The sequence below is a fragment of the Hyla sarda genome, chromosome 1 (genome assembly GCF_029499605.1).
Source record: "Hyla sarda isolate aHylSar1 chromosome 1, aHylSar1.hap1, whole genome shotgun sequence".
Taxonomy (NCBI): Eukaryota; Metazoa; Chordata; class Amphibia; order Anura; family Hylidae; genus Hyla; species Hyla sarda.
Genome location: NC_079189.1, coordinates 458,351,776 through 458,379,704, shown reverse-complemented (window position 1 = coordinate 458,379,704; position 27,929 = coordinate 458,351,776). Strand labels below are relative to the sequence as shown.

The 27,929-nt window shown below is 41.5% G+C and overlaps 1 protein-coding gene across 27 annotated transcripts in view; it reads right to left on the bottom strand.

Annotated features, from left to right (window-relative positions):
• NCOR2 (nuclear receptor corepressor 2) overlaps positions 1-27,929 on the bottom strand; it is a 495,829-nt gene that overhangs the window by 216,422 nt on the left and 251,478 nt on the right. For 16 of the 27 annotated variants that reach the window (XM_056534054.1, XM_056534035.1, XM_056534070.1 and 13 more), the window contains 5 exons: positions 22,345-22,458; positions 22,157-22,209; positions 21,999-22,065; positions 18,688-18,780; positions 1,131-1,303 (listed from right to left, as the gene is read on the bottom strand). In XM_056534054.1, the coding sequence (XP_056390029.1) occupies positions 1,131-1,303; positions 18,688-18,780; positions 21,999-22,065; positions 22,157-22,209; positions 22,345-22,458 (500 nt within the window). The remainder of the gene's footprint in view (positions 1-1,130; positions 1,304-18,687; positions 18,781-21,998; positions 22,066-22,156; positions 22,210-22,344; positions 22,459-27,929) is intronic. The other 11 variants (XM_056534080.1, XM_056534089.1, XM_056534063.1 and 8 more) reach the window with 3 other exon arrangements.

Genomic DNA, 27,929 nt, shown 5'->3' with positions numbered 1-27,929 from the left:
AGTGTTCGGCACAGCCCAACATCATCATAGCTGCATGGACATACCAACAGGTCAGTGGGGACTTGAAACCACCTTTGTTGTTCAGTCTTATAAACAAAAATTCATCCAGGGCATAAAATCAGGGGAACAGGAACGCCAGATTGCCCAGTGAGGCATTTGGCATAGTTTACCTCCAAAGTAGGTTCACTGGGTAAAAATTTCTGAATACAGCATCACGTCTTCAAGACTAATGGCAATTATGCTGGATCAGCTGAAATATGTGAACGCAGCCTATGGAAAAGGGCCTTTCCCCTCCAAGGGCATATAACATACATCATGACTTTAAATGTTTACTTTGACTATAATAGACTTTCGATCTTAGTATCCTATTCGGGGAGCAGCACAGAGCATTTTACTACCTGTTTCGGTTTATATAGGGGGGGGGGTGGGGGGGTTCAGCTACATGCGACAGCAGAAAGGCAGATGGCCAATTAAGGGTTAGGGGAAAATGGGGAAGGTAATAAGCAATCGCTCATCTAGCCAGTCCTCGGGCTGAAACGAGAAATACAGTATGTCCACTCTGCAACTGTATACCAGTATCTAGAGCTGTAAAAAAAAAAGTCTACCTTCAACTATTATAATTATAAACTAGTAGCAGTAGTTCACTGAAGACTGATTTATTAAAGAGTTCAATTGCAGTTGTATGAATCTGTAAACAGTAATCTTCCCTAACCTTTCTCCTAACATGGACCCTGATGTGTTGTTCCCGCATTGTATTTTCCCAACTGAGATCAAATTCTGAATGTGTGTAATATACTTTTATCACTTTTTCAAACAAACTATTCAGATGTTTAAGGCCATAACTGTATGTTAGATCTGAGTGATATGGATGCCAAATATAATATCAACTAGTTTTTATTAGTTTGTCTATATGCATAATATTAGCAGTTTAGATATGCCTAAAGTCAAATGAACCTACAACCAGCTACAGATGTCAATAATGTACTGACATGGAGAGTCATGTTCCTGACCAGCAGAGTTTTTTTTGGCAAGTCTTTTTATTTGGAGATGTAAAATAATTATACTGTTTATTATAGATCATTACACGGCAGCCATGGCAAACTAAAATTTTATGTGTTTTTAACACCAACCTCTGCATGCGTTCTTGAAGCTCCCTCTGCTTGCGGATCTCAGGGAACTGCTTCTCATAGTACTCTCTTATCTTGCTCTCCTTGGCTCTCCTGCGTGGATTGTTTTCAATACGTTCCACCTTTTTCTCCCAGGCTTCCATCAACTGGTCATAACGCTGGCAGAGTTTCTGTTCCTATAACAGAAAAAAATTGGAACATACTATTCTTTAACTATGACCTCAAAGAAAACAATCTAACTCAATGGGGGAAATTTATCAATGTTGGTGTAGGTACAAGTTTTGCAGGTCATTTTGGTTGGTCTAAATTTGGTGCAATTGCACCAAACTTACCATACTTGTGCAAAGTTCTATTTGAACACCTGAGCTGCACCTCACAGGAAAAGTGGACACAGGGATTTTGTTATATTGCTTTGAGGCCAGGATTTTTTTTCCCACCAGCAAAAACGCAATAAAAACTGTCACAGCTTTTTCCTGTGTTTTGTCAGTTTTTATTGCTTTTTTTGCTGATGTGAGGAAACCCTGTGGCGATTTTTTCACTGCCTTCTGAGTACCACTCCATGGGTCAGATATAGGGGGTCCGGCCCCCGGAGTGTAAGGACGTAAGAAGTGATGTATACCATATACAAATACATGGTGCAGAGCATCACTATATGATCACACCAGTGCATAGTGTACCCATGTATACTATACAGGAGCCAAGCAAGGAAAGAGTTAGCCCAAATTGCTGCTGAGCAGTTCTGGGTTAAGCCTTTGTGTGCTATCCTGTATATACAGCTGTCTATAGAGACTGTAGACTGTATATACAAGATACAGTAGGCAGACACCAACAATTGGGGGCTCCCTGTTTAGGAATACACTGCAGTATGGGCGAACTCCCCAGGGGAGAGCGCCAAAAATTTACTAACTTTGTTTTTTTTTCTTCTCATTTCAGATACGTGAACGCGGAGGACTACGTCAGATTCGGTGGATTGCGACGATGACCAGCGTTTTTTTAAATTTCAATAAAAGGGTTAAGGGAGTATTTTTTTTAAATACATTTATTTTCAATGTGTCTTGTTTTTTATAATTGAATTTTTAGGCTTAGTAGTGGAAGCCGTCTTGTAGACAGAGTCCATTACTAAGCCGGGGCTTAGCGTTAGCCCCAAAAACAGCTAGCGCTAACCTCCAATTATTACCTCGGTACCCACTGCCACAGGGGTGTTGTTACCTACAGGGTGGGCGAGGAAGCTTGTTGGTACCGACTCTTCCCGGCACCCCTGGGGCGATGGGTACCGGGGTAATCATTGGGGGTTAGCGCTAGCTGTTTTTGGGGCTAACGCTAAGCCCCAACATAATAATGGATTCAGTCTACAAGACGGCTTCCACTACTAAACCTGAAAATTAAATTATAAAAAACATGACACATTGAAAAATTTTTTTATAAAAAAAAAAAACACTACTCCACAGCCCTCGTTAACCCTTTTATTGACTGACAAAAAAAAAAAAGAAACAAATGCTGGTCATCCTCACAATCCACCAAATCTGACGTAGTCCTTCGCATTCACGTTTCTGAAATGAGAAGAAAAAAAAACACGAAAAATGGGTTAGTAAATTTTTTGCGCTCTCCCATAATGCAGCGTGTTCCTAAACAGGGAGCCTCCAATTGTTGCTAAACTTCAACTCCTATCATGGGAGGCTGTAGTTAAGCAACAGCTGGAGTCTCCCTGTTTGGAAACACACTGGCAGAAAGGCTCTCCGTCTCGGAATTATGACAGTTGTATACAGAAACCGGTAGCCGGTGGGGAGCGCAGTGGAGCTGCACGTGCCGCCGGCTTGGACAGTTAATAAATGCGGATCGCGGCGGGTCTCTGGAGAATGATGTGTTGCGATCTGCCCCTCAGCCCCTGGACTATAACTCAAGGGCACAGACTGTCCATGATGGGAGTAGTAGTCCTAACTGTCCCAAAAGAGTCCCGCAGCCGGGGGATGTGCAAGTGTCGTCCGCGCTGCGGTACTACAACTACTCCCATCATGGGACATACTCTGCCCCATGATGTGAGTAGTTGTAGTTTAGCAGTGTTGAGGGACGGCTCCTGCATCCCCCGGCTGTCTCAGTAGAACACTTTCCTACGTGTCCTTTTTGATGGTATATTTATGCATAAAAAAAATACTATTTGCATGAAAAAAAATTAGTCTAAAAAAAAGCGCACATGATAAATTCATATCCACTGCAAAGTACATTCCACAATACAAAATACTTGCTTTTTGCTCTATCAAAAAAGCACAAAAAAAGAAGCAAAACAAATCACTGCACAAAAATTGGTGCTACATATAGAAAATAAAAATCTTCTACCACTAATGATAATTTCCCCCCAATGTGTGTGTGTGTGTGTAAATATGTATGTGTGTATGTTCCGGCATCACTTCCAAACGGCGAAAGATATTTTGATAAAACTTGGTACACATGTTACTTATATGTCAACTACAAACATAGGATAGACAAATTAACCCTAACCCACCCCCATTTGCGAGGGTCAGAGTTTTTGTTTAAGGTCCCATGCAAATCTATGGGAAATGTATTTTCCAGCATAACCTCCAAATGGCTGGAGATATTTTGATGAAACTGAGTACACACGTTACTTATACGTCAAATAAAAATATATGATAATTAAATGAACCTAGTAATATAGGACTTCCAGTACCTTACTCCTAAGCTCTGCATCTCCTGATGAGTTCATCAGTCTGGACACACCCATCTCACAAAGCCACACTCCTTTTATTTTCTACCCTTTTGTGCACTGTTCTGGCTTGCAAGTCATGCCCACTTCCACAAAACCATGCCTCGCCCACTTCCACAAAACTACGCCTACAATCTCTTCATCACAGCCCCACCTGAGGATGAGATATAAGGGTTAACATATAAGTTTGTGATATGAGGACGGGAACATGAGGACGTGGACATGAGGAGACGGACATGAGGACAAGTAGGTCCTCCTATGTTGCTTTTCCTCTCTCACAAGGATTAGGTAGGGAAAAATTGGGCAATGCCAGGTACAACTACAAACATAGGATAGATAAATTAACCATAACCCACCCCCATTTGAGAGGGTAAGGGTTTTTGTTAAAGTCCCATGCAAGTCTATGGGAAATGTATTTTCCAGCATAACTTCCAAATGGCTGGAGATATTTTGATGAAACTTAGTACACATGTTACTTATATGTCAAATAAAAATATATGATAGTTAAATTAACCCTATCTTACCCACTTACGTGAAGGATGGTGTTTTTGTCCTATGCAAGTATATAGGACTTCCAGTACCTTACTCCTAAGCTCTGCTCTGCATCTCCTGGTGAGTGTGTCAGTCTGGACACACCCATCTCAAAAAGCCATGCCCAGAATTTAAGCCACACCCTTTTATTTTCTACCCTTTTGTGCATTGTTCTGGCTTGCTGGTCACACCCACTTCCACAAAACCACGCCTCCTATTTTTGGCCTATAATCTCTACATCACAACTCAGCCCCACCTGAGGATGAGAAATGAGGATGACATATAAGTTCGAGATATGAGGGCGGTGATATGAGGGCGGTGATATGAGGGCGGTGATATGAGGGCGGTGATATGAGGGCGGTGATATGAGGGCGGTGGATATGAGGGCGGTGGATATGAGGGAGGGGGATATGAGGGAGGGGGATATGAGGGAGGGGGATATGAGGGAGGGGGATATGAGGGAGGGGGATATGAGGGAGGGGGATATGAGGAGGGGGATATGAGGAGGGGGATATGAGGAGGGGGATATGAGGAGGGGGATATGAGGAGGGGGATATGAGGAGGGGGATATGAGGAGGGGGATATGAGGAGGGGGATATGAGGAGGGGGATATGAGGAGGGGGATATGAGGAGGGGGATATGAGGAGGGGGATATGAGGAGGGGGATATGAGGAGGGGGATATGAGGAGGGGGATATGAGGAGGGGGATATGAGGAGGGGGATATGAGGAGGGGGATATGAGGAGGGGGATATGAGGAGGGGGATATGAGGAGAGGGATATGAGGAGAGTGATATGAGGAGGGGGATATGAGGAGAGGGATATGAGGACAAGTACTTTCTCCTATGTTGCTTTTCCTATCACACAAGAATTAGGTAGGAAAAACTGGGCAACACCGAGTACTCAGCTAGTCACTTTAAAAATGTTTTTATAAATTAATTCAAATTCAAAGATAATACAGACACAAGAAAGCATTAGGCTGTGTCCCTACTGGTGTCACGGCTACTGTTTATTATAAAGCCATACATCCTGACAGATTCCATTGATACAGGATAGTAGAGTTAAGCTTCCATTAGGGTTCCAGTGTTTTTTCCATCTCTGCACTCTGTGCTATGCTTAATGTCAATTATACTCCAATACAATGTCAAAAACCAACAGTGTAAACAAAACCTTCAAAATTTAGACAGAATTTTGAGATTATAACCTTGGACAGCCTGAAAATGAATGTCTTGAACCTTCTAGATCAGAACAGTTCCTGTCATTATATATACTAGAGGTTTTTGATTTTATTTTCAATGTACTGGTGAACATAAGAATTTATTGCAGTCTGTAAAATGGACTGATTCATTGACAGCTCTATGGGGGAGATTTATGGACACCTGTCAGGAGGAAAAGTTGCTGATTTCCCCATAGCAACTAATCAGATCGCTTCTTTCATTTTATAGAGGCCTTTTCAAAAAAATTAAAAAGCTATTTGATTGGTTGCTATGGGCAAATCAGCAACTTCTCCTCTGGACAGATTTTCATAAATCTCCCTCTATGAGTATATGATTTCTGGAGCCTGCTAGCTGTACTAGGTCAGCAAACACCCAAACTATTACAACATGGACACTCCAGCTACATGTTCACTGGTGTACTATAATGTAGCATTTCTGAACTCCAGTCTTTAAAGCCCCCCCCCCCCCCCCCCCCCCCACACACACACACACACCAGATCATGATTTTAAGAGGTTTCATACAGAGAACACTTGAAGTGATGCGCTGACCATTTTTTGTGTGTAAAAATACAAAGAAAATTCTGAAAATATGAGCTGTGGGGGGCACTGACACTGCTCTTATAAGCCTTTCTAGTGATGGCAGCAGAAGAATTCTATAAAATTCAAGTATCTGCTTTAGAAAAGCTAAAGTCTCATTTCCATGCAGGTCTAGTGTGTCATAGCATTATTTTGAAATGTGGTGAATAACTACAGTAATGAATATTTCGATGAGATTTAAGCCTCCTAGACTCCAATGAAAATGCCATACTAGTTGGCAAACAGATGTGGATTCCTCGCTTTGTGATTTACACAGTGCTCTAAAGAGTACCAGACTCTACTAGAAGAGGGTTGCTAAGAAATATGCATCCACAAAAATAAAGAACTTAAACTTCTATGGCTCGCGTTACTCTACATTATCTAAAATATCATTCTCTTTATGAACAAACAAAGCCAGCCAAAGAAGCCTAAAGGAAAATGGTCATCCTGTTCACCCACACTAAACCCAATACACTGGGTTATAGTGTGGGTGAACAGGAGACCAACGAGGGGTCAATGACTTAAAGGGCTATTCCAGGATTTTGTTTGATTTGACTATGCTACAGGGGCTGTAAAGTTAGTGTAGTTCATAATATTGTGTTTGTCCCTGTGTTTGATGGCTGGTCTCGCAATTCTTATGTGATCTTTGCCCCAAAGTTTATTTTTAACAGCATACAAAATGACTGGTGTCTCAGGTTTTCCCTGGTTGCAATGTGGCCTGAGCCATTACATCACCAGTCAGGTGTTTAGAGAGAGTCTGTCTTTGCTTCAATGAGTGGAGCAACCACTGGGTGGGAGGGAGAAGAATTGTAGTCTTGCAACAGCTGGAGGCACCCTAGTCAGAAAACACTGGTCTATTGAATTAAAGAGATAACAGGTGTGTTTTTATGGGTGGGTTGCTGATGTGTTGGGTGGGGAGGAAAGTGACCTCAAACTTACAAACAAGGAACGAGTGAATGAACTCCAACAGGAAATACCCCGTTCACAAAAAGATAGCCTCAGCATTATGGTAATCTCACAACATAGCCACTTAGCCCTAAAACAAGCGCAGATCCTTCTTAAGAATGTCCATTACTGTCTGGAAAGTACATACTAAAATCACCTTATGGTGGATAACCCCTTTAAATATGTACCTTAGTTCGGGAGATATGTCCTGCACAAGATCCACTTCTATCTCCTCTGAATTGTGCCCTGGAGGTGGGACTGCAGGGTCAATTTGAATGCTCATTGGGGGACATGTATCATTTCCAGTGTATAATAGAAGTTTTTTACCCCTCTGCCTGTTGTCTAAATTTGGCACAGCTGCGTTAAATTTATCATTCTTGTGCAGCTACTTTCTTGAATTGCGTTTAAATTTAGAATTCTCCTCAGAGCATAAATTTACACCGCAGCTCTATTTAGTAGGAGCTTTGTCTGCAGTGTATCTGCACCTAAACAGTAAGTTTTGTCCTCGTTATTAGTTTTAGAATTTTTTTTCTTCATTATGTAGAGTTTTAATCTCACAATAATACCACTTTTTGCACCCAATTATAACACATCAATTATACCAATGTCCTTATTCTTCATTTAACATCTGTGACACCCCTGTGCAAATCACCTCAAATGTACATGGTGCACTCTACCTTATGGGCCTTGTTGTGCGCCCGCAGAGCACTTTGCGCCCACATATGTGGTATCTCCGTACTCTGGCTAAATTGTGTCCCAAAAAATGGGGATCTTTTTTCCCATTTACCTCTTGTGAAAATGTAAAGTATGCGGCAACACCTGCATGTCAGTGTAAATAATTTTATTTTTATTTTAACACACTGGTGTAGACTCCAACTGTTCCTTTTCATAATGGGTAAAAGAGGAAAAAGCCCCCCAAAATCTGTAAGGCAATTTCTCCAATATTTTACCCAATATGTGACCCTAAAATGTTGCCTTGAAATACGACAGGGCTCCAAAGCGAGAGCGCCATGCGCATTTGAGGCCTAAATTAGGGTTTTGCATAGGGGTGGACATAGGGATATTCTATGCCAGTGTTTCCCAAACAGGGTGCCTCCAGCTGTTGCAAAACTCCCAACATGCCTGGACAGTCAATGGCTGTCCGGCAATACTGGGAGTTGTTGTTTTGCAACAGCTGGAGGCTCCATTTTGGAAACAGTGCCGTACCAGACGTTGTTCATATTTATTGGGGAGGGGGGCTGTGTAGCAGTATGTGTATATATAGTGTTTTTTACTTATTTTATTTAAGTGTAGTGTAGTTTAGTGTTTTTAGGGTACAGTCACACGGGCGGGGGTTGACAGCGAGTTTGCTGCATCCCAATCTTGCAGCACTCCCTGTAAACCTCCGCCCATGTGAGTGTACCCTGTCCATTCACATTGGGGGGAGGGGGGGGAACATCCAGCTGTTGCAAAACTACAACTCCGAGCATGCCCTTTGGCTGTCCGTGCATGCTGGGAGTTGTAGTTTTGCAACAGCTGGAGGCACACTGGTTGCAAAACACGGAAACAGACTTAGTGTTTCGCAACCAGTGTGCCTTTAGCTGTTGCAAAAACTTCAAATCTCAGCATGCAGTGACAGCAGAAGGACATGCTGGAACTTGTAGTTATGCAACAGCTGGAGGCATACTGCTACAACTCCCAGCATGCCCTTTGGCAGTCCGTGCATGCTGAGGGTTGTAGTTATGCAACAGCTGAAGGCACACTGGTTGCAAAACACTTGAAAGTTTTTTACTTAACTTAGTGTTTCCAAACCAGTGTGCCTCCAGCTGTTGCACAACTTCAATTCCCAGCATGCATGGTCTGTCAGTGCATGCTGGGCGTTATAGTTTGGAGGCACAGCTGGAGGCACACGGGTTGGGAAAAAGAGTTAGGAAACGAACAATGTTTCCCAACTAGTGTGCCTCCAGCTGTTGCAAAACTATAATTCCCAGCATGGCCAGACATGCTGGAAGTTGTATTTCGGCAATATCTGAAGGGTCAGATGTTGACGAACTACAACTCCCAGCATGCTTGGGCAGTCTGGGCATGCTGGGAGTTGTAGTTTTGCAACAGCTGGAGGTCCACAGTTTGTAGACCACTGTATAATGGTCTCCAATCTGTGGTCTTCCAGATGTTACAGAACTACAACTCCCAGCATGCCTCGACAGACTGGGCATGCTGAGATTTGTAATTTTGGAACATCAGGAAGAGCACAGATTGGAGACCATTCTACAGTGGTCTCCAAACTGTGGCCCTCCAGATGTTGCAAAACTACAACTCCCAGCATGCCCAGAAAGCCAAAGGGTGGTGCGGGGACGCACCACCCTCGGGACCGCCTGGAGGACGCCGCTCGCACCGGGACTGCTCAGGACACCGCATGGCCGGGTAAGTGACGCTGGGGGACGGGTAAGGGACACTTAGCAGAGCGGTGTGTGTCCCGATCCCCGTGATCCGGACTCACACACCGTGCTGCTAAGTATTCTCATAGCGAAACGCTGACTAGCTGATAGCAGCGATCGCTGGGGGGGATGAAACCCCCCGTGGTCACATGGTAAGATGGCTGGCTATCAGTGATAGCCACCATCTTACCGGGCGCTGGAGAAAAGTATAACGGAAAGCAGTAAATTGTAAAAATAAAAGGAAAATGATCTACAGTGTTAAGTGGATTACAAAGCTATTTTAATGTGACGGAGCTTGTTCAATGATAAGTAAGCTATCAAACATTTCCTATGTAAATGTATTAAATGAGGGGCCGTGTCCATCTCTTGCCTGTGATGAGTCCACCCCCTCCCTTACTCTGCTTACTTACTGCTCTCAGGAGGGAGTCTGGCAGCCGTGCTCTGTAACCCTTTTGTCACTGGTTTTATGCTGTAAGGGAGAGGGAGAACTCATCACAGGCAGGAGATTATTCATCACAGGCAATGATTATATCATCACAGGCAATGATTATTGGAGATTGCCTGAACTCTACCACCAAAGACAATATGGTGAGTGTATAACTTGCATCTTGCTAAATTAGTGGTTTAGTGCTTGGACCCTTGGACACACTCATGCTGCTGCTCATCAGTGTCCCAGGAGGTATGGGGACCGCTAGTGGTGGGATTTTTAAAGGCAGTTTTCTTTAATAAAATATGAATTTTTTTTAAAGCAGTATATCAGAAAAACTATTGTTTTGCCAAGGTGTACAACATATAAAAAGTTTTTTTTAGATCTGACAGTGACCATTTAAAAAAGCAAAGTAAAAATAACACAATTTTTACAGCAATTTATAGTGCTCTTTTCCTGCGCTTTTGGGAATATCACAGCAAAACAGCAGAAAAAACACCCATCAAAAATGCAACACTTGAACATGGTCTCAGAAAAAGTATATAACTTCAATATATCCTGATCCCAGAGAGATACCAGCAGCAGTATACAGATGGAGCTGGGTGTGGAGGAGTCTGAGAGCAACCAAAAGAGATCTGATAGGTGATGATGTCATACTGTACTTCTTCAAAGGAAGTCAATTGAGCCAGGACAGACCACTTTCTCTGATACATTATGTGGGCCAGGCAGGTGATCACATGAACCAATTACAGTAATGAAACATATGGATGCAGTAGTGCGGGAATAAAACAGGGGGCACTGTAGGATTGAGAGTAAGAATGATAAGGGATAAGTGTCTGATCGCGGGCTCTGCGGGGCTAATATTTGTGTCTTCGACTTCACAAAGAGGTTGACAGACAAGCCCCTGTATTCAACTCTATGGGATGTCAGGCTTAATCATAGGACTATAAAACTTATATTAGAATATTATTTGATTTCTCCATAGTGAATTTCCTAGCTCTGACGAGTGTTTCAAAGCTAGAAGATTTTAGTTTGTGTTGTAATGCTGATCTCAACTTTGCCCTATGTTCAAGGATAGACAGATACTAAAATTTGTTTACAGGAAAGTAAAATACAATGGAAGCGTATTAAGCCCAGATGTCCAAAATCAAACTTTAGACAATGGTCTGTCTACAGGGTTTTACAATACAATGACAGAGTCTTGAGATCCCATTGTCCCTGAAAGTTCAACACCAATCTATTGTGCAAATGCAGCAGAGGTGAAATACAGGTTCCTACATGTATTTCTATAAAACCATTCCTATGTATGATCTTTACATATGATTTCTGTAGTATTTATATGCTACTATGCCCTATTGTAACAATGTTGATGTGTATGTATACATATATATATGTCTCTACAAAATCTTGTTAGTCCAATAAAAAAGGTATTACAAGATACTGCAACTACCGATGATTTAGCTTTTTGCATCACTGGACTAATACGGCTACTCCTAACTAATGTATATATATATATATATATATATATATATATATATATATACACACACACACACACACACATTATATATATATATATATATATATATATATACTGACAGATAGTTATGGCATTATAAGGATTATTCCTATTATGTATAGCTATGTAGCTAAATGCTGTTCTAAATTGTCTAAATAATGTTTGGGATGTCAAATCATATAATTTGAGTTGCCTGAAATATTAATTCAGGAATATTATCATCTTAGATAAGATGGACGAGGATATTATATTATATAATGGTAGATATAGGCAGATATATCTAACAATATATTTCATATTATTTCTTATAGTAGTATTCAATTGTAGCGCTATAATATATCACAGTATAATATTTAGTTATGATAATTATATATATATTAGTAAGATACTGGCCATTTAGGTTGAATACACATGTGGATACTACTTTAAAGGGGTTATCCACCATAATGTGATTTTAGTACATACCTGGCAGACAGTAATGGACATGCTTAGGAAGGATCTGCGCTTGTCTTGGGGCTAAATGGCTATGTTGTGAGATTACCATAACACCGTGGCTAGCTTTCTGTGATCTGGTATTTCCTGTTTGACTTTTCTTTTTTTACTACAAATCCCACAATTCCATTTTCCTCTCTCCCACACATCAGCCACCCCACCCATTGAAACATAAATGAGCAGCACCCATTCAAAAGACCTGTGGTTTTCAATCAGGGTGCCTACAGCATTAGTTGCAGATTGATCTCTCTCCCACCAAGCGACCCCTCCACCCATTGAAGCAGACAGGCACCCTGTCATCAGCTGACTAGTGAGTCAGGTCTCAGCCGCATTGCAACCTGGGAAAAATCTGAGACAGTAATTTTGTATACTGTTAAAAATAAATATTGGGGTGAAAATCACAGAAGAATAGTGAGAAAACCGTCACACACAGGTACAGACACTAACTTTACAGCGCCTGTAGCATAGTCAAATAATTTTTTTCCTGGAATACCCCTTTAATACATAGTGTTCATCTATTTCCAGTCATCTATTTGAGCTGACTGGAACCAGATCTGTGGATATTATTCTGATCTAATTGGACAGGGACATCAAATAGTTATATAAATAAATTGCATACATATTATAGTCACATGACATACCTATACCCCAATTATAGAAAAAAATATGGCTGTTCTTAAAGTCAATACCCTGTCACAGACTGCCTGCCCCCTGTCCTAGGAATAGCATAAGTGAAATTGTAAGGTTAAAGGGGTATTCCAGGCAAAAACTTTTTTTTATATATCAACTGGCTCCGGAAAGTTAAACAGATTTGTAAATTACTTCTATTAAAAAATCTTAATCCTTCCAATAGTTATTAGCTTCTGAAGTTTTCTGTCTTACTGCTCAATGATGATGTCACGTCACGGGAGCTGTGCATGATGGGATAATATCCCTTGCATGATTGGAGAATATCCCCATAGGAGCTGGACAGCTCCCGGGACGTGAGTCATCAGAAAGCAGTTAGACAGAAAACAGCAACTCAACTTCAGAAGCTAATAACTATTGGAAGGATTAAGATTTTTTAATAGAAGTAATTTACAAATCTGTTTAACTTTCCGGAGCCAGTTGATATATAAAAAAAAGTTTTTGCCTGGAATACCCCTTTAATTACATATTCATTCCCACCAGATGACAACATATTTGATAAGGGTGGATTTAAGATAAAGAAAGACTTGAAAAGCTGGGTTGAAAGGCAAGGGGGGGGGGGGGGGTGATCAGCCTATCAATCAGATACCACATCAGGGAGACCAGACTTGATCCAAAAAGCTGTCCTTCCTAAAGACCCCATTTTGTCTGCATTCCTAAACCTACTAGGCCCAGATATCTGGTAACGTATACATTTTTATTACCTGTAGGAAGTGTTAAAATTAACTGGCTTGAAATTTAGTAATTCATTGCTTTATTGCCCTAGTTGACCATGGGCGACTTCATTTTTATGTACCAGCCTATACAACTGCAGGGAATTCACATATTATTACAGGTCTATTTTTCTTGTAAACTCCCTTGCAGATTGATTTACAAATGTTCTGTCAGTGTAGCCAGAATAATAGTAAAATATGTTATGATATCAGCGCTAAAGCAATAAAGCTCTAGCTGTTGTATGGAGAACGACGCCAGTCCTTCATGTCCTCTTAGATGGCTGACAGCAGCCCTATCATTTGTTTGGTGAGAATCATTTGGTAGTTTCCAGGGATAATTATCCTCAGTCAGCCACCTAGAAGAGGATTTTATGGCTTATGGTTATTTTGCTTCTCCTAGACTATGAAGGGCTTCCAAACAAAACCTCAGCATACATATAGCCGACAGCTTTTCTCTCCATAACAGTAGGAAATATTTTTCCTGTTCAGATTCTAGAGATTTTCCAGTGTGAACAACATAAATTCACTGTGCATCATTGTATAAAGTTCATTAGAATGCTAAGTGACCAGGAGCAAAATATCCCCTCTAAGTTGTTCCTATGGTGTACCAAGAAGAACATTATTTTCTGAAAAGAAGAAATAGTGTCGCTCACGGTAGCAGAAATAACGTGCCCAAGCATGCTGGTGTTGCCTATACACCAAAAAGGCATAACATAGCAGAAATAATCTATTATATAATAAATTATATAATAACCAGTCCTCAAAGGTACATTCAAAAAAAAGGAGGAGAAGACAGAGGAATAATAGAGAAAAAATATATATCCAGTAAGAATACAATAAAAATAAATTATTCAATCTATATGGTGTAGAGAACTGACGCAGGGCCCTTGCGACAGGCTCAAATATCAGAAATAAAATGTCAATATAATCTATCTATATATATAAAACTCAATGGGGACATGTATCATTATGTGTCTATTTTAGACACAGTTCTACCCCTTTACAACTCTTGTCTATTGTACACTCTTGCTCAGAATTTACTAAGGCTAAGTTTCCACTTGTTTTTTTAATGGCAGTTTTGGGATATCTGCCACTGCAGTTTTTGAGCCAAAGTCAGAAGTGGATCCATAAGGGAGGAGAAGTGTAAGTTCTTCCTTTATATGTCCTATTCCTTTTGAATACACTTCTGGCCTTGGCTCAAAAACTGCAGTGGCAGTATTCCAAAAACTGCCAGAAAAAAACCAAGTGGAAACTTGGCCTAAGGCTGTGCACTCCTTTCTTGTGCAAATATAGAAACACCCCCCTCGCTCTATCGTACACTCCTTCTCTACCTCACAGGAAAAGTGGACGTATGGATTTTGTTCTATTGCTTTGAGGCCAGGATTCCATTGAGGTTTTTTGTCCATCAGAAAAAAACGCCAGAAAAACTGTCACAGCTTTTTCCTGTGTTTTGTCAGTTTTTCATGAGTTTTTTTACTTGCGTTTTTGCTGGTGTGTGGAAACAAAAAAATGTACAAAACTTTTTGTTGTTTTTTTTCTTCTCATTTTAGATACGTGAATGCGGAGGGCTATGTCAGATTTAGTGGATTGTGACGATGAACATCGTTTTTTTTTAATGTCAATAAAAGGGTTAACGAGAGCTGTGGGGGGGTGTTTTTTTTTATTTTATTTTTTTTTTTAATGTGTTGTGTTTTTTATAATTGAATTTTCAGGCTTAGTAGTGGAAGCTGTCTTATAGATGGATCCATTACTATGCCAGGGCTTAGTGTTAGCACCAAAAACAGCTAGCGCTAACCCCCAATTATTACCCCGATACCCACCGCCACAGGGGTGCCGGGAAGAGCCGGTACCAACAGGCCCGAAGTGTCAAAAATGGCACTCCTGGGCCTAGGTGGTAACAGGCTGGCATTATTTAGGCTGGGGAGGGCCAGTAACAATGGTCCTCGCCCACTCTGGTAACATCAGGCTGTTGCTGCTTGGTTGGTATCTGACTGATACTGAAAAAATGAGGGAACCACACACTTTTTTTTATTTATTTATAAAAACAAACAAAAAAAAAAAACGCATGGGGTTCCCCCTATGTTCAGTATCTATCAGCCAGATACCAACCAAGCATCAACAGCCTGACGTTACCAGGGTGGGTAAGGACCATTGTTACTGGCCCTCCCCAGCCTAAATAACGCCAGCCTGTTACCACCATTTTTGATGCTCCGGGCCTATTGGTACCGGATCTTCCCGGCACCCCTATGGCGGTGGGTACCGGGGTAATAATTGGGGGTTAGCGCTAGCTGATTTTGGGGCTACCACTAAGCCCTGGCTTAGTAATGAATTCCATCTATAAGATGGCTTCCACTACTAAGCCTGAAAATTAAATTATAAAAAACACGACACAATAAAAAAAATTTTGTAAAAAAAAAAAAATCACTCCCCACAGCCCTCATTAACCATTTTATTGAAAAAAAAAAAAACGTTGGTCATCGTCACAGTCCACCGAATCTGACGTAGTCCTCCGCATTCACGTATCTGAAATGAGAAGAAAAGAAAAACAAGAAATATGGGTTAGTACATTTTTTGCGCTCTCCCCTGGGAAGAGCGCACATAATGCAGTGTGTTCCTAAACTCCCATCATGGGGGGCAGTAGTTAAGCAACAGCTGGAGTCTCCCTGTTTGGGAACACACTGCTCTGTTCCCATTATGCAAAACGCATAATGTGAACAGAGATCTGTCCCTCTGCCCTTGGACTACTACTCCTATGATTGGACAGAGTCTGTCCCATGATGGGAGTAGTTGTAGTACCGCAGCGCTGCTGAGGGATGGCACTTGCACACTTGCTGCGGGCCTTTTAGGACTACTTCTCCCATCATGGACAGACTCTGCCCATGATGGGAGTTGAAGTCCAGGGGCTGAGGTGCAGATCGCTCCGGGTGATTCTGCTGAGACCCGCTGCGATCCGCATTTAAGTTAGGAAGCCGGGCGGTACATGCGTCTACATCGCGCTGCCCGCGGCTTCTATATACACTGACATAATTCATAATCCCCGCCGGGAGAGGGGAGCTCTGATTGGTCAATAGCTATTCTCCAATCATAGCTCTCGTGTTCCGGCGGCGGGGATTATGAATTATGTCAGTGTATATAGAAGCCCCGGGCAGCGCAATGTAGACACATGTAGTGCCCGGCTTGTTAACTTAAATGCAGATTGCAGCAGATCATTCTCTGGAGATCTGCTGCGATTCGCATTTATTAACTATACAAATCGGCGGTACATGCGTCTACATTGCGGCTTCTATATAGAGCTGTGATAATTCATAATCGCCGCCGCCAGAACATGGGAGCTCTGATTGGAGGACAGCTATTGACCAATCAGAGCTCCCCTCTCCCGGCGGCAATTATAAATTATGACAGCTGTATATAGAAGCTGCAATGTAGACGCATGTACCGCCGCTTTGTATAGTTAATAAATTCGGATCGCAGCGGATCTTCAGAGAATGATCTGCTGCGATCCGCATTTATTAAGCGGTACATGCGTCTACATTTCGGCTTCTATACACTGTCATAATTCATAATCGCCGCGCTGGAACACGGGAGCTCTGATTGGAGAATACCTATTGACCAATCAGAGCTCCCTTCTCCCGGCGGAGATTATGAATTATGTCAGTGTATATAGAAGCCGCGGGCAGCGCGATGTAGACGCATGTACCGCCCGGCTTCCTAACGTATATGAGGATCGCAGCGGGTCTCTGTAGAATGACCCGGTGCGATCTGCACCTCAGCCCCTGGAGTACAACTCCCATCATGGGCAGAGTCTGTCCATGATGGGAGTAGTAGTCCTATAAAGTCCCGCAGCCGGGGGATGTGCAAGTGCCATCCCTCAGCGCTGCAGTACTACAACTACTCCCATCATGGGACCCTTTATATACAATGCTTCTTAAAGATGTAGTATAAAAAGAGAGGAGAACAGTATTGTGTCTCAATATACTGTGAGCCGTATATGGAAAACATTACAGAGGCTAGACTCCACCCTTCAGCTCAGCAAGAAGTGATACTTCGAGATGGAGCCAACAGAAGGGAAAACTGGTGAAAAAATTTTGTATACTGTACATGTCATATAATAGCCAGAAATAGGACTATTCCTCATGCACACACACAACAGCTTATACTGAAAAGTTACCTGATCCAAAACAGATGTCCCCAGCATTATACAAAACATTTAAACAAGTATCTGCAATTTGCATCAAATAGTAAAGGGTAAAAAAAAAGGGTAAAAAAAGGGTAAAAAAAAAGGGTAAAAAAAGGGTAAAAAAAAGGGTAAAAAAAGGGTAAAAAAAAGGGTAAAAAAAAAACACCTTGTCTGTAACTTTTCTGTTACTGTAATATCCTACAGATGTATAGACCTAACATATGGAGGATACTTCTGTCGCCATAGACTTCAATGTTTATAGTGGAGGTTATGATGTCCGTTATTTCTGATGGAAAAAAAAAATTAGTGCATACCAGGTATTTTTAACAGACATTAAAGCGCAACTGTCACCAAGAATATGCTTTTGAAGTTGCACACACTAAGGGGAGATTTATCGAAACCTGTCCATAGGAAACATTGCCGAGTTGCCCATAGCAACCAATCAGATCGCTTCTTTCATTTTTCAAAGGCCTTTTCAAAAAATGAAAGAAGCTACAGGCAACTCAGCAACTTTTCCTCTGGACAGGTTTTGATAAATCTTCCCCACAGTGTGCTAGGGCTTCAAAGCATATTCTAGCTATACTGTAGTAAATAAATTAGGCTGCTTAATACTTACAATAAAACAACTTTATAATTCCTCTGGGAGTCAGGCCAACTGTCAGGGAGGCGGAGCCCGCGGACTGTTCTGCTCCAGGACCGCACCGCTTCTCTCTGCTTACTTTGCACAGTTGATTGACAGCCGGTACATGTGCAGCAGAACTACACAGCCCTGTGTGTCAATTAACTGCGTCATGTAGCCGGTGAGAGGCTGTGCTGCTTTAGAGCTGTTTTATGTAAGCATAAAGTTGCCTAATTTATTTCAGTTATGTTTCTCTGAACGGACATAAAAACCGATGTGAACCCAGCCTTAGATAACTAGAGTCAGATTAGCACCTGCTTTAACTTTTGCAGTAGTGAACTTTAGAGACTAAACATACAAAACCCCTGATTTAAAGTATTGCTAAAAGATTCCTTTAATTGTACAGTTAAACTACATCATTATTTGGATTGTCTGGCATGAAAAGCAGCCTTTATCCTCCCAGGAAGCCATGGTGATCAGTCAGAGAGAAGAGTTCTACTTCTGTACTTTTAATTAATTCTACCTTGTATTTTGCTAGATCAGCGTCTGGTCTTTTGTGCCTTGAAACATTAAGCTGTCCTCTGGCTCCAAAACTCTGCGCAGTCGGCATCTCAACCTGATACGAATAAGCTCTTTAATTTAACCATCAGTGCACTATACTAACAATAGAAGAGATGTTCTACTCCTACAGCTCTTAGATCTTTCTATTTTACTCCACATTTCCACCATACTTTGTCCTTGGGTAACCAGCATTTTGACACTGTAATATCAAAAGATACCAATGTATCGGCCTGTATAAAACAAGGACATTAGCACTAGAACTCTTTTGTACCCAAGAACAATTTGCCAAGAACTACTGCACTTCGATATGTGACCTTACCAACATTTACTGATCTCTTGAGTTACATTACAACCTCAGGACAGTGTTCTGGAAGACCAGAATGATCGTCAGATAAAGAGCTCTAAATATTCAGGAGTTTTGAGGGCTTATGTTTTATACTAACCCTGGCACAGGTTCTCTATAATTACTAAAACATTTCAAAGTAAGAAAAAACTCCAAAATTAAGTCAGGCTCATAGAGCTAGCCGACAGGAACAGGCCAACATTTAAAGAGTACCAGTCTCCACAAAAACCTTTTATATTTTGTTAATCAATGTATTAGAAATAACTGTCTAATAACATGTGATTAACAAAAATGTATCTTTATATCTTTTTATTTTTACTTTTAAAAACTGACCACTAGGGGTCTCCCTACATGTCCCAAAAAGCACAGCCCAGCTCCCTGTCTGTCAATCAGACAGGAGTGAGCACAGTGCACGGCAGGCCGGACGCCTGCTACATGGAACTCTACCTGCCTGTGATGGCCCGCAGTGCCCGACGCCACAACCCCCCCTTCCCCCCCTTGATTATTGGCTGGCCGCAGCGCCCAATGACAACGACCGTCCCGCCCCCCCTTCCCACCATGATTCCAAGTCAGCCCGCAGAAGAAGGGCGGAAGTGAGCCCATGCAGGCTTCAACTGACATCACGCCTGTCGGGCCTCTCCTCCTTCCTCTCTCACAGACTGCGGGAAACTGAACAAGAAAGAAGGGACTGATTAATGTAGGAAAACGGGTTTTAGGAAGAAAAAAAAAAAAGGTAGGATTAGAGTTAGGAAGAGTCAGGGAAAGATGGGGGGGCAATTAGGGACAGACGAGTTTATGATAGGTACTCTTTAAGTCAGGAGTGACACAAGAGATGCTGGCACTACTTTCTTAGCTGGCCATTTCTGAAGTGCTGAAGTAATTCTCAAGTAATTTTAATACATCTTCCTTACTTAACCTATACACTTAAAAGAGTTGTCTTGTGGCTTAAAGACACCATGCAGGGGCTTCTCCCACTCTATGAGCCACTCTGTAAAAGCACCTTCCACTGTGTTAGGCATGACCACTCTGTCAACAATTCATTTGAAAAGCCAGCAAGCAATAGCAGGTGGTTAAAGAAGCAGCAGCAACCAGCATATAGTAGGACTAAGAAAGCTTTATACCTGGCTGATCAGCAGCCGGAACCCATGGTTAATGTCAGACTTCACCGATCAGGGTTATGTCCGGCATTAGGCATTTATATGCCCCAATCAAAGTAGTTCTGAAATTACATTGCCGCTAGATCAGGGTAGCCGACTGGGACCACCACAGCGAAATTGCGGCACATGTCCCAATCAGCTCAGAGGAGGGGTGGAGGTCTCTTACCGCACTCCATCCCGTCCAGTTGACGCTCTAAATGAGCAGGCAGCCTGTACAAGTGGAGCACCAGTAACAATGAGCAATGCTGTGCACAGCATTGTCCAGAGTATGCAATCAGAAGACTAAAAAATAGTTTTAAAAAAATGGTAATAAACGTGAATGAGCCCCTTCCCTAATATAAGTTTAAATCACTCAACTTTTCCCATTTTTCAAAACTTTTCACATTTTGTAAACAAAATAAACATAAGAGGTACAGTGGTCCCTCAACATATGATATTAATTGGTTCCAGGAGAACCATCATATGTTGAAACCATCATATGTCGAGTACATATGTCTATGTAAAAATGGTAATTGGTTCTGGGGCCTTGGAACCATTGTATGTTGAATACAGATCTCTATGGGAAACTGCTAATTGGTTCTGGGATGACCATTGTATGTGGAGTGTATGGGGAGTGTTTAACAAACCAGGTTGCCTCCAGCTGTTGCACAACTACAACTCCCAGCATGCATGTACAGCCATTGACTGTCTGGGCATGCTGAGAGTTATAGTTTTGCAACAGCTGGAGGCACACTGATAGGAAAACATTGATGTATGGGGTGTATAGTGTGTATATGTATTGTATGTGATGTGTGACATCGCATACAGTACTGTACAGTTCTTTAAATACCTTCAGGGGGGACAGAATGTCCTCCATTACCATCCTGCCGACTACAGCTCTATAGGAAAGGGAGGGGAGGGCAGCCAGCAGCTCATTGGATGCCTGCAGCAAGATGCTGCAGGCTATTGGCTATAGCTGCACTGGGGGGGGGCTTACACGGAGCTCACAGTGGAAGCCTGCGTGAGTTAGCAGGACAGCATGTGAGTAACAGGAGGCAGAACGGGGCACACGGGGCACATTAAACAACTATCTGTCAGTTGCTGAAGTTGTCAGCGCTGTCAGATAGCTGTTTGTATGATGGCCCCGACACACAGCAGCATCATATGTCGAGGCTGCCTTCAACATACGATGGGCTCTGAGAGGCCATCATATGTTAAAATGATCATATGTCAAGGCCATCATAAGTCGAGGGGTCACTGTATTGCCATGTGCGTAAAAAAAGAAAGAAAAAGACCAGAATTGCAGATTTTTTGTAGAAAAAAAAACAACAATAAATAGCTATCAAAAAGTTCCATGAAAACAAAAATGGTACCAAAAAAACTACTTTTTACAGCTCCATATACAGAAAAAATAAATAAGAGTTTTAGAGGCCAGAAGAGGACAATTTTAAGCATACAAATTTTCTTACAAATAGTTATAATTTTTAAAAAGTAGTTACATTAAACAAAACCTATATAATTTGGATTTCATATGAATCTACAGAGAAAAGATGATGCACTGCATAGAAACGAAACCTCCCAAAAGTTGCAAAATGGTGTTTTTTTGTTTGTTTTTATTAAATTTTGTCCCAACAAATATATTATTTTTTGTTGCCCTGTGGATTGTTTGGTAAAATGAGTGATGTCATTACAAAGTAAATGTATCTTATCTGATTAATGTCACATGATGCATCATTTCCAACTGGAGCGTCACTATGGCAGGACACAGAGCATGTTGTAATGGACGCTACTTACCCATTGCTTGCGGGCGTGATTCCTTCTTTTAAAATATAGAATTAGCTTCTTACGCATAGTCTGGTTTCTACAGTAGGGAAATATGGGAACATTTATTTTCCAAATAATTTTACAAGTTAAACACACAATTGGAAATATTGACTTGAGGACATACTTACATTTTAATATTTTCATGGTATTGCTTGGTGTCTGATGGCTGGTTATACAGTGGCTGCAAAAAAGAAAATATCAATATACAAATTATATACTACATAAAGTATCAGAACTTCCATGTATCATGGAGATAATATAAAAGAGATACAAGTCCCTAGTAAGTATACAGATAGATGTCAGTGATGCTGCCCACCTGTGATAAGGGACACGTGAAACATTTTAGTTCCGATGTATCATGAATGTGACGTACCAGTTCCACATGAGGGCCCAGACCTTCCAGAATCCGATGAGCTGCCTCCGCCTTTTTCTACAAAACATTTACAATTGTTTAGATTGCTATTTATCATACTGTGATGTGATAACATTTATTCCTGGGTAAGATTCATGCTAAATGACCTTATGAATAAAAACATGTTCACCAACTTCTTAGACTCCGTTTACATCATGGTATGTGAAGCCATTTGATACATGCAATGGGAGAGCTCCCAGCCCACGCATTGAATTTATCCATAGGGTCCCATGCACACTGTGAGCATTGAAATACCAGGTAACTGCAGTGTCTATTTCTCAGCATTTTAGAGAAACACCATGGTGAGGAGAGGAGAGGGACATATGGTCGCTTGGAGTGCTGACCACAGTGCTGGCATCAAACCAAGAACACTGAACACTCAGCAGGCGTGTAGAGAAAACATTTGTAGGCACAGTGATGAAGAAATCTAGGCTAGACACAATCTAGCTGCATTATATCTAACATACACCTACCAATAGTGATGGGTTGTTTTTTTTCTTTTTAATCAATAGGTATTCTCAGTATTCTGTTTTACTTATTATGCAGAAAAGAACATGTTAATGTTATGTTAAACCACTGCTCTATCATAGCATTCACTTTTTTAGTGTGAACACTATAAACTGGTTAAAGTCAAACCATTTCTAAAAGTAGCTAATAGTTAAACAATAATCAACGGGATTTTGTATCATTACATGAAATGTATATATTGTAATATTAAAACACATACATGGTTCACTAAAAACGAAGCTCCGATAATATACAGACATAGCTTCTGATATTTTATTTTCATGAAAGAGTAAGGAAGCCACCTAGTGTTCTTTTTAAAAAACTACAAGTATAAAAAATAGAAAAAAATAAAAAATAAACATTGCTGATGCGACAGCAGTGTTCCCCATTGGTTCTTATTTACTTTGCGATGGTCAGCCAATCACTGGCCTCAGTGGTGATGATAACATATTCTTTTTATTTTATAAACTTTTCCTATAGGTAGCTTAACCCACATGGAGACTAAGGCAGTTCACATAAATCTGCTGTTCGGAAAAACAATCCTGCAGGTTGTTCTATAACAGGTTTTATCTTAAAGGGGTACTCCGGTGGGAAACTTTTTTTTTTTTTTTAAATCAACTGGTGCCAGAAAGTTAAACAGATTTTTAAATTACTTCTATTAAAAAAATCTTAGTCTATCCAGTACTTATTAGCTGCTGAATACTACAAAGGAAATTATTTTCTTTTTGGAACACAGTGCTCTCTGCTGAGATCCCGAGCACAGTGCTCTCTGCTGACATCTCTGTCCATTTTAAGAACTGTGCAGAGTAGGAGAAAATCCTAATTGCAAACATATGCGGCTCTGGACAATTCCTAAAATGGACAGAGATGTCAGCAGAGAGCACTGTGGTCATGATGTCAGCAGAGAGCACTGTGCTCGTGATGTCAGCAGAGAGCTCTGTATTCCAAAAAGAAAAGAATTTCCTCTGTAGTATTCAGCAGCTAATAAGTACTGGATTTTTTTTTTTATAGAAGTCATTTACAAATCTTTTTAACTCTCTGGCACCAGTTGATTTAAACAAAAAAGTTTTCCACCAGAGTACCGCTTTAAGTTTCTCCTAGAATTAATAGATAGGAGATAGATTTTAATCTTTGAATAACTCATTTAAAATAAATTAAAAGGAAGAAAAAAATTATTACAATATACAATCAATAAATCCATTTACATCAGAGATGGGTATCAGGACAAAAAAACTGAAAATTCTAAAGAAATAAACCACAGATATGAAAACTGTTCCAAAAGAAATGAGAAGATATGGGAACTTCTGAATAATATTTATACTACAAATGTGACTACATTCAGTAATTTCACATCTGTAATATTGAAATCCTGAAATTCTAACAATACCATCTCAGATCACTGATTATATGCATAAGGGAAGAGATCAGTCATAACATCATTGTGGTTCTATATAAATCATTTTATTATCATTTTTACACAGGCAGTGGTGTCAGACGTAACATGCTGCTGCTGCTGCTAAGAAAATGACTGGAGTTCTACTCACACCAAGCCTCCATTTCTCACTTCTCAATAGTTCCTAATACTGTTATAAAGGGGTTTTCAGACCTACAATAAGTGGCATTCTAGTTTTAATCTGTCTCCTGCACTTAGTTATTCCATATCACATGCATCTGCCAGCATTCCTATGCAGGATCAGGAAAATGTGGAAACCTTAAATGGGTACTCCGATGCCCCAGTGTTCGGAACATTTTGTTCCGAATGCTGGGTGTGCGGGCTGCTGGTGTCGTGATGTTACAGCCACGCCCGCTTGTGATGTCACACCCCACCGCCTCAATGCAAGTCTATGGGAGGGGGCGTGGCGCTGCCACGCCCCCTCCCATAGACTTGCATTGAGGCGGTGTGATGTGAGAGGGGCATGGCCGTGACATCACGACTCCAGCCTGCACACAGCGTTCATAACAAAAATGTCCTGAACGCTGGGGCACTGGAGTAGCCCTTTAATGGCTACAGATGGTCCATTACTGCAGTAAGCAACTTCATTGAGGGATATAACCTTGGCTATGGTACTGGCAGATTAGAGCTAATGACCTGGCCATAGCCAATGAGCCGACACTCTCTCGATTGCTCTATAAACGAAAGGCAACCGCACTCCCATAAGATGCAAAAAGGTTAGGTCTTTATTCACACAATCGTGAAGGTGGTGACGATTCTGCTAGCTCACCTAGCCATTATCAAGCCGATAATGACTAGGTAAGCTAGCGGAAACGTCGCCACCTTCACGCTTGTGTGAATAAAGACCTAACCTTTTTGCATCTTATGGGAGTGCGGTTGCCTTTCGTTTATTACTTGGGGAGATTCGTGACCGGGATCTGCAGCAACTGAACGCACCCTATCACCATTGCACCTACCCTGCGAGTGCTGCTCACTTGGACTTTTTATATATATATATATATATATATAATTTTTTTTCTTTTTTATTATTATTATTTATTTTTTTCCACCACAGTAGGCCCCACATGATACCAGTTATTAGTTTGGAGATTAATAAAAATTCACAGATGCAATCGCTCAGCATGAGAGGGAGCACAAAGCAATTCCAAGATGCTCTTAACCCTTCCCTGTTACTCCAGCCTCCAGTAAATGCACTCAAACAACTCTTTGAAAACAGTATAGTATATTGGCAGTCTATCAAGGCCCCATGGAGAAGGCCAGACTGCAAAACAAACATTGTGGAGGAAGTCCTTGTGTATCTAATCCAGAAGGATGCTCATAATAACAGCAAGGAAGGTGGAATTTACAGAAAGGTTGGGAGACTTATTTGTAGGTTATAATAGCTGCGTCTTGAGCGGAGATTGAAAACCTGCAATGATAAGTGAGAGGAAGAGGGAAACGCTGGAGAAAGTAAGGGCTCGGAGAACAAGGTTTTGATTTACAGCAGACAATTTTCTAAGAACATGAGGAAGAACAGCATGTGCTTATATTATCTGTACAGTAGATAGCAGAGCTCTGCAAAACCGGCTCAAACATCGCCATCACACATATCACTATAACAATTTGTTATCAGAGGGGAAAACACAGCTTTACCATGAAGTCCTAAAAGGAAATCTGCCACAAATTACAGTAAAAGACACGTGAATAGTATTTGCAAAGCCCATTCACATATTGCAAGGAAAAAAATTATAGGGAATGCAGATCTGCAACATACGCCCAACCGAAGGAATGAGTAGTTCGAAATCAAAATGCACCACAGAAAATATCTGCTATGTCTCTGTAGCCCAAGGGTGTCTTTACTTTGTTACATAGTCAATATGGTTAAAAAAAAAAAAGACATGTGGCAATAGAGTTAAACCAAGAGAGAGGAATAGATATGGGTGAAGGGAAAAAATATGGGTGGATAAAGGGAAAGGGATGTACAGTAAGTAGCCGTTTCCTTATATTTATCCCCACATTTTAAGCTTTAGGCACTACTTCCTCATTTTTGTCATCTATTGCATGTAATAGGTTTGCTGATGTATACTAGCACTAAGGACTTGCAGCAGGCCCTCCCCCTAAAGGTCTAGTAGTGACTGTGCTCGGTCCATTTCCTAAATATGTCTTTTTTGGGTAAGACTCAAAAATATAAAACTACCACACTTAAAGGGTTACTCCGCTCCCCAGCATCTGGAACTCAATGTTCTGAACGCTGGGTGCGGGCCTCTGTGTCTACTCCAGTCCCCTTGTGATGTCACACCCTGCCGCATGACATCACGTCCCGTCCCTCAATGCAAATCTATGGGACGGGCGTGATGGCAGTCTCGCCCCCTTCCAATAGACTTTCATTGAGGGGGCGGGAGGTGACATCATGGGGCGGGGCGTGACATCACGAGGGGGTCGGGCATGAAAACGGAAGCCCGCACCCAACATTCGGAACATTGAGTTCCGGACGCTGGGAAGTGGAGTAACCCCTTATGTCCTGCACAAAAGAGTCTAAGTACAGAAAATGGCCCAGCGTAGTCACTAGTAGACTATATTAACCTAATAAAGGAAATCTGTAATGCTCTGAACTTTATCCCCTATCTGAAGGATAGGGGATAAGATTTAGATCGCGAGGGGTCTGAGCGATCTCCTGTACGGGGCCGCAGCAATGTACAGGAAAGGGGGCGTTCTGTCCCGTTCATGCCCCTCCATGTATCTCTATGGGATTCATGGAGGGGCGTGCCGGCTGCCGCATCAAGCGGGGACAGAACACCCCCTTTCCTGTACATTGCCGCGGCCTTGTACAGGAGATTGCGGAGGGCCCCAGCGCTCGGACCCCCGTGATCTAAAACTTAAAGTTCAGAGCACTACAGATCTCCTTTAAACTCACTTTTGTAAGTGAAGTCACCTCAGTGGTACCCTATGTGACAAAGTGACTAACAAGGTCTGTATCTGTTTAAAATCAGAAAAAAATTGCTTTAACCTTGTAACTTTAAATGGGCACTGTCTTCAAAAGATTTTTTGCCATTGCACTCCTTATGGTAAATAAAAAAATCTTTCTGATGTACTTTGTTTTAAAAAAAAAAGTTTTCTATGTTTTATTTTTGTTTAAAAAAGCTGCCACTAGGGATCTCCCTACTTGTCTAGAGCACATTTCCCCCTACCTCTTGCACAGACTTTGGACTCCTGCTGGCCTGGCAGAAGTCTAGGATCAGGAAATATAGTCTGGAGTGCTGAAGGGGGGCAGTGCAGCCTTAACCAATCATAGCTCATCTCACACACCTTCAGATGATGTCACACCTGCTGGGTAACGCTCCTTCCCAGTCTGTGAATCTGACTGAGGCTGGGTCCACACTACGTTTTGTCCCATACGGGAGCGCATACGGCAGGGGAGAGCTAAAACCTTGCGCTCCCGTATGTGACTGTATGCGCTCCCGTATGTCATTCATTTCAATGAGCCGACCGGAGTGAAACGTTCGGTCGGCTCATTTTTGCGCCGTATGCGCTTTTACAACCGGACCTAAAA